The sequence below is a fragment of the Rhea americana genome, unplaced genomic scaffold (assembly GCF_003343005.1).
Source record: "Rhea americana isolate MKP2758 unplaced genomic scaffold, rheAme1 scaffold_412, whole genome shotgun sequence".
NCBI lineage: Eukaryota > Metazoa > Chordata > Aves > Rheiformes > Rheidae > Rhea > Rhea americana.
The window spans coordinates 182,465-189,943 of NW_028186549.1; the positions used below are offsets into that span (position 1 = coordinate 182,465).

Sequence of the window (7,479 nt, forward strand, 5' to 3'; positions counted from 1 at the left end):
GGGGAAACCTCCCCCCTGGCCAAGACATCTTCTTATTTTGGTATTGGAGGGGAAAGGAGAAATGTACCTTCAAAAAAGTTCCAGCACACGGTCAGACCCTTCCCTGGGTTTCCAGGACTCCTGCAGTTGATTAGGGCTCAGGAACTGGCTACAGGATCCAATCTCACTGTGCATCAAAACCAGACTGGGAYAAAGGGTAACAAACCAAAGGGCTGGTGAGTACAGCTCTCTCTTCTAAAGGTGCTAGAATAAAAGATATGAACCTGACAAAAGTGAAATTCACCCAGCTTGATTCAGACATCAGGTCAGCTCAGCTTAGGAAAAAAATGCTTAATACTGTATTAAAGCCAGCGAGAGTTGGAAATCCTCTGCCTGGCTCTTGTCTTTGCATGGCTCTGAGCRGGATCCGTATCAAGCCAGCAGAAGAGGCAAAGGTTTTGATTCTTCCCACCAAACAACAGGCACGTAACTGAAGTGCTCTAGCGAGCACAGCCTCCCTAGGTAGTCGCTGAAAAGAGCCGGACACTGGCAAACACCGAGCCTGGGGTCAGCCAGCTCAGCCTCCAGCAATGCGCCCTCCGTTTTACCTACAGAGTGCCCTCGTGCTAACTGAAATGCACCACTTAAAGGAGGTGAATCCCAGAAGGGACAGAGAGGAGAAATCGCCAAACTTTTTCTACTTTTTAATGGGAACAAAATGATTGTTTGAAAGAAACATTCAGTATAAAAATAACCCACACAGAGAGGGCTAAAAGCTTGCCAAAACTAATCTACCAGYGGGAGGATACATACAACAAAAATCATATGTAACGACAGCAGGTGCTTCATAAGCAAACAGACAATATTTTATGAATTACAGCAATAAAGTAAGATTTTAATATAATTGCAGTTTCAGTAATGTTTTTTGACTAAACATTCCCAGAATCTCTGCCATCGTCAAAGATGATTAAAGCACCAACAAATTATTAAAAACTTTGTTTGTGAACCCATGCTTGGCATAAACAGTCTAGTGAGCACCGGGAAGGAGCTARACAGCTGCATACCAGAGAAGGATGATGTTTAGAATTGTCAATTAAACCTTGTCTGGGTCTTTTCAAGGACTCTTGAGAACCAGTCCAAACTAACTGCTCAGTAGAGATGCCTCTATGCTTTTAGCTGGCAACACCTGAGCTACAGTAGTGCTCCAACACAGGGAGAACAGAAGGTTTCTGATATTGCACAACCAATGCCTTTCTGATTCACTGAACTCGGCACAGACACAGAGAAAACTGCATTTAGAAACTTCTRCTTGCCTTACGGTCTGTCCCCCAATGTGATTACTGGTGCTACAGTAGTAAAGTAAAATAAAATCCCTTCAGGTGAGACTGAAGAATCTCYCAACCACTGAATGAACTGCTTGACAGAGAACATCGCTGAATATCAACCGATTACCTGGCTGATTATTTATGGGATACACATCAAGCAATCTAAAATGGAAAAACATGTTGAGCTAACACAATCGAATTATTAATACAGTTATCTCAGTTAGAAGTAGGTGAAGCGCCTAGAGATTTCCAATACTTTTTCTCCCACTGGGATATTTTCTGACATATAAGCAGATTGAAAATGTTTTGATACATTTAAAGGCTAAAGAACGTGAACACACAGCAACATTTTTAACCAAGACACAGGAAAACAGAGAAAGTGAAGCTGAAAACCTTTTAATGAATCTACAGGATTTGGTCAAAATCATAGGCATATAAAACAGAAAAGTTTATCCGAATTCGTTCTGATGTGCATATAAAAAGACACAAGCCAAAGGAGTCCAGTGGGACTAAGTCCAGGAGGGGCTTCAGTTGGAGGGAGGTGGAGGGGGGATAGTGCCTGGCCCCTCGGTGGGGAGAGGTGGTCTCATCATGGGTGGCAGAGGAGCAGGGGGAGGTACACCGGGTGCTGGTGGCAGCTGAGGTGGTACTGGCGGTGGTGGCACTGGTCCAGAGGGAGGCATAGGTGGCAGAGTCATGCCTCCTGGAGGAGGAGGTGGCATGGAGTCTGGCAGAGGTGGCCTTGGGGGCAAGCCATTCATCAGCGGAGGTGGAGGTGGCCGCTTCACAGTTGGGGGCCCTGGAGGGAGGTTTGGGGGAGCTGGGGGCTTCTCCATTTTGAAGTGGAATTGAAGGAAGAACTGGGTGAGGAGAAACAAAGAGAAGGGAACGATTGGACCTTGGGACAACTCTGGGACATCACACACGCACATTCTCTGCCCGTTCTCTCCCTGCCTCAAGGAACAAAGTTTGGTTCTTTCCTCAACTGTCACCTTCACAGATCACAACTGGTTTTCTACTGTGACAGCGTTCAGGGCTTTCATCAGTCTTGGCTGGTACGTTAACTCCTCTGAAACTTGTTCTAAACGCTTTGCTCTTGGTGATGGGGTCAACATCCCCCACCTATGCACTGGTGCCCTGTCCCCACATGTGATGCCTGATGGGTATATACATGAAACAAGCTCATCACAAACAGCTGCGTGCAGGACATGCACAGTGAGCAGCCCATATAGTGGTGCAGTGTGTATTTCTGCCCTGTTCTGCTGCTGCTGACAGCAAATTTCATTCAGAAGATTCTGCCTCCCACACTAAATTCTCACAAAAATCAGATACAGAAAGATTCCTCAAATCAACTGTGTCTTATTTAAAAAACAAAAACAAAAACAAACAAAAAAAAAAAACTGAAGTGCTTGGACCTAGCTTCACAGCCAAAAGACTGAAATCCCTTCTTTACGCTCCACATAGGTATTCAGTTCTGCAGCAGCTGTACAAGCTTTGCCTTCAACACTGCATTTCTAAATCCATCCTGCCTCTAGACACACTTAAGGGGCAAGAAGGTCTTGGAAGTTATCTCAGTGATCTAGTCAAATCTCAGTCTCCTTACTGAGACTATGAATAAGAGGGACATCTCAAAAAAAATGCAGAAACTGCTCAGCAGCTAAACACTGTCTCCATTCAACGCTAGGAGCCAAAGAAACTCATTTCATCTATCTCAAAAGGAGTCATAATGCAAGTACACTGAAAGAGTCAAGATCTTAGCATCAAAGCCAGTGACATAACATCAGTGTGTTCCTCCTGGACTGCCTTTTTCCCCAAGCTGCTCTGCCCCTCTGCACTCTTCTATGCCTAAAACTCCCTCTGCACTCTCTTCTACCCCAAGAAAGAAGTTCCAATGCTCCAGCTACCTGTTTGGTTTCCCTGTTCCAATGGGTCCAAAACTTTCCTTCTGCTTTGTCGATTTCTCTGCTTGGCACCTGCAACAAAAAAGAATAAGGAGCTATTATTAGCTCCACCAGATTAGCTCAATGGCCCTTTTTAGCCTAGAGCCTGCAAGATAAGCACAGTTATTCCAGGCCTTTGTGAGATGTGCTAGTCTCGGATGTTATTAGATAGAGATGGGGGCAGGAAAGAATTAAGTTACTTTCCTATCGGTCAAGGACAAGTGTGCTGGCAAAAAAAACTCTCAACATCTGCACAAAGGCTGAGGAGCAAAGCCCAGAAGGCTCCTTTCTGTGCCAGACAATGAGAATTCAATGGCTCCCCAGAGCTCAGTATATAGCCTAGTTTTCATGCCAGAGTTCTCCACCAATACTCATTGGGGTTAATGACTTCCAGGCATCTCTTCTTGACCCCCCCCCTTTCCACTCTATTAACCCCACAAAGCCTAGAACAGAACAAGTCTATACTGCTGTTCACTGGGAATTAATGTCTTGGAAAACGTAGGAGGGAAACTTTTCTCATAATCAGTTAATCTCAAATCTTACCTTGAAAGCTATGGTTTCATAGGGCTCTGCTGCCATCAAAAGGTATTGCCAGCGTCTATCAGGGGGCTCAATCCTTTGCTCATACGCTGACATGAACCGATGCCGAGGCATGATACTTTCTGCAATCTCTGGATAATCAATCTGTCGGAGTGTTATTGCAACATTAAGGAGAACATTCCCTTCTCAGTCCCCCTTCCTACAAAACAAACCCTCACGCTATGAAGAAAGTCAAAAGATCAGCTCCACAAGGAAAACTTAATGCTACCAAAAGGAACTGGCCTGACATGTACAATCATGGATTTGTCCATTTACTGCATATAAATGCCATCAGCAGCAGAGGTCTAGTGAGGAGAGGCCTTTATTTATTTATTTATTTATAATGAATCCTGGAAAGAATTATTTACTTAGCAGCTCTTTTACTTGGATAACATAGATACCAAGAATATAACAGTGCCCTTACCTGGAAAAGAAGGCTCTGTTGGCCYGTTTCTGGATCTCTCTGTTTAGTCACTGCAAAGACAATAGGAAAACTCAGTATCACGCTAACAGGGCAGAAATAATGTTGCTCTGACCCTAGGTAATACACAAAGCTCTTTGCAACAAAATATTGCAAGTTCTTTTAGTTTAACAAATAAAATACTACATTGTCTTTAACCAAAGCTACTATGGGTCACTACCGAAACTCAGCTGCTGTGGGGCAAAGACACTGACACACTGTGCATTGAAAAACAAAGCTGGGAGATGGACTGAAGGTCAAAACAAAACAACAGGGAGCTGAGTGAAAAAAATAGAGCTATACGCTCAATGAGTGATTTGTGAGCATCAGTGAAAGATGGTACAGCACAGAGATTGAAACAATGTCATCATCTCCCGTCTCACTATTACAGTAAGAGCTGAAAGACTGAGACACACTAATCTCTTATTAAAAAGGTTCTCACTTGATTTTCAGCTCTAAAGAGATGTTCCATGGGTAATTTAAACAATAAAGGACATCGAAAGATAAGGCCATATCTTATTCATGGCCAGATCTGCTAAAAAGACTAATAAATAATTCATACACACAGCACTGCACTTCTAGCAAGCTCCACCAGGCATTAACCATCTGCCATGACAGAAACCCCCTTGTACCTTTATAACCTGGTCGTCCAATTTTCACAAATTTCTTCACTTCCACTTTGACTTTTTCTGGTGCAGGTTGGGCAGGAGCTTCCTTAGCTTCCTTGGCAGCCCGACGAGCYCTGAAATCATGAGGGAAGGGTATCTAGATGCACTCTTGATACAGACAGACTTAYACAGTTTGCTTTTAAAGCTCTTTTYCCCCCTTCCTTCAGAAATCCCATAACTGGCTTTGATCTTCAGCTTGAAATGAAGCTTCGCAGCACCACTGTTTGGAGTAGATTTAGTCCATACCTGCTCACCAGTGTCAAACCGTTCACTTCAAAACAAACACAGTCAAAAGACATTCAGGCACAGTGTCCTGCTACATAACGGAGTTCAACATTCATAGACGAACACAATCATAACTTTGAAGTGTCTAAGWAATGGAGAATAATGCTACAATTGAGAATGACTTACAAATTAGTCTGATGCTTCTTCCCCTGGGTATGTGCTAAGTAACTTCCCTGAAATGAAAGTAAGATAGAAGAAAGTTGAATGAAGACAGGGCTGTTTTTAAACTGGAAGATACTTGTCACAGATCAGAGGCTATGTTACATGTTGAGAGGTAAAAAGTGCTCTAAACTACAAGGAAATTTTAACCTTAGCAGGGAGGAATGTTACTCAAAAATTGCAGACCACTCACAACCGCTGAGCAGTCGTTAACTGTTGTGCTTAACACACACAAGCCACCACCCATCCACCATCTCCTCAGCAATCAGTCACTACATATGCCCCGGATTGTTGCATTTGAAGCCAATATTATTCTAAAATATTTGTTCCCATGGAGATCAAGAGAGACTCACCTCATTGTTGTGTAGCGTTAGGCAGAGCTTGCATTCATAAGAACCCAAGTGATTTTTCATAAAATAAGGGTCCTAGAAAGAGAATTTTTAAAAAGTTACAAGTAAAATACATGGCAAAACAACACAGTAAACAAAATAAATAATGCAGAATTGTTGTTGCACTGGAAGAACCAAGTTCCTGGATTTAAATTATTAGCATAACATTATTCTAGGAATATAAAAAGAGAGACAAACAATAGTAATTTTGTTAATTGGTAACAGCATACCCAACCGCTGTGAAGCRGCGGCAAAATATGAACCAGTCCCGAGAAGCCCAAAAATAACACAATAGTAGCTACTTSAACACACAAGTGTTGGCATCCCTCTGTTCAGCCCTTTCACAAACGTTTCTCCTGCAACTCYCGTATTAGAAGAAACAGAAGTATTTCACTCAAATCCACAACTCTCCATCAAGTCTCCAAACCGGTTCATCCAAGCAGAGCTCTGAACTTCTCCACAGTTTACAGGATGGAAGCAACACATCCTTTCGTTCCTATATTCACAGAGTGGTCAATGCTCACCTTGTTGATGTCAATCGTTTCCAAAGCTAGCTGTCGAAGTCTCTCCCTGCGGTCTCGGTTACTTTCCGAAGCGGAGGCTACGCCTCCGCTTCCAGTTTTACCTCCAGGACGATGCTGAAAATCCATGATGGGGACTTCTGTACTTCAACTAGTTAAGAAGAACAGTCTTGGTCTTGAAAAAGYGAAGAAAAGCAACATGAGCAATAATTAATGTTTTTCCTAACCTGGACTTCATATTCTTATTTAGACCCATCAGTAATAACAGGAGACAAGTACAATAAAAGCATTCGCTAAGAGCTCACCACAAAACACAATTTCAGAGTCAGGAGGTCGTGTGCCACTGACTCAACAAGTTGAGTAGAACTAAAATGATCTAAAACCCTACATAAGTCACCAGACACCTTCCAGTCTCCTCAATGCCTTCTTCAGCAAAAGGACAGATGGATTCCTCCCTCCAAACATGCAGCTGGGCTCCAGCAAGGCTCTGCAGCTTCACTACCRACACATAAACCCTGCACGAGCTGCACCAGGCACCCCAGTTCCCTCCATCTCAATAATGAACAGCCCCAGAGCCCTATCAAGGGTCCGAGCCTCTCCCCACCATCAAGGCTCAGAGCTGCCCCACTGCCCCGACACCTACCAGCATAGCCCCAGAGCCTCCTTCGCTGAGCCCCCCAAAACCTCAGCAGACCACCCATCCCAAATCCTCAGCAAGGCCATGGMCTTAGCAACTCTCCCCCCAACTCCCAGCGAGGCCCCAGGGCTGCCCCATCCCCTGAGCAGAGGTCCAAAGCCCCTCRCACACACCCTTGCCCCACAGCAAAGGTCAAAGACGCACCCCCCCCAAACCCCCATCCCTGAGCAGAAGTCAAAGTGTCTCTCTCCCCTGCACACACATCCACACACCCATCCCCTCAACAAGGGTCAAGCCCCGATCCTGCCAGCCCCTCAGCAAGGATCTAACCCCTCCAGACACCACCCCCAGCCCCTCAGCACAGATCTAACCCCTCCAAACACCCCCCTGAGCCCCTCGGCATGACTCTAACCCCCAGACACCATCCCCAACCCCTCAGCACGGGTCCAACCTCCCCATATGCCACCGACGGCGCCTCAGCACGGGTCTAACCCCCCAAACGCTTCCCTCAAGGCCCCAGAGAGCTCCCTTCCCCCC

The 7,479-nt window shown here is 44.8% G+C and overlaps 1 protein-coding gene across 2 annotated transcripts; it reads right to left on the reverse strand.

Annotated features, from left to right (window-relative positions):
- Positions 1-853: 853 nt before the first annotated feature.
- SF3A2 (splicing factor 3a subunit 2) lies at positions 854-7,028 on the reverse strand. Of its 2 annotated transcripts, none has more exons than XM_085314834.1 (9): positions 6,710-7,028; positions 6,309-6,480; positions 5,749-5,820; positions 5,363-5,409; positions 4,916-5,025; positions 4,248-4,297; positions 3,788-3,928; positions 3,209-3,277; positions 854-2,164 (listed from the first exon to the last, which is right to left on the reverse strand). In XM_085314834.1, exons 2-9 carry the CDS (start codon positions 6,432-6,434, stop codon positions 1,832-1,834), a joined length of 948 nt encoding a protein of 315 aa, XP_085170960.1. In that variant the 5' UTR covers positions 6,435-6,480; positions 6,710-7,028; the 3' UTR covers positions 854-1,831. The 2 variants fall into 2 exon arrangements, with proteins under 2 accessions (XP_085170960.1, XP_085170959.1); XM_085314833.1 differs by having other exon boundaries at positions 6,611-7,028.
- Positions 7,029-7,479: the final 451 nt, after the last annotated feature.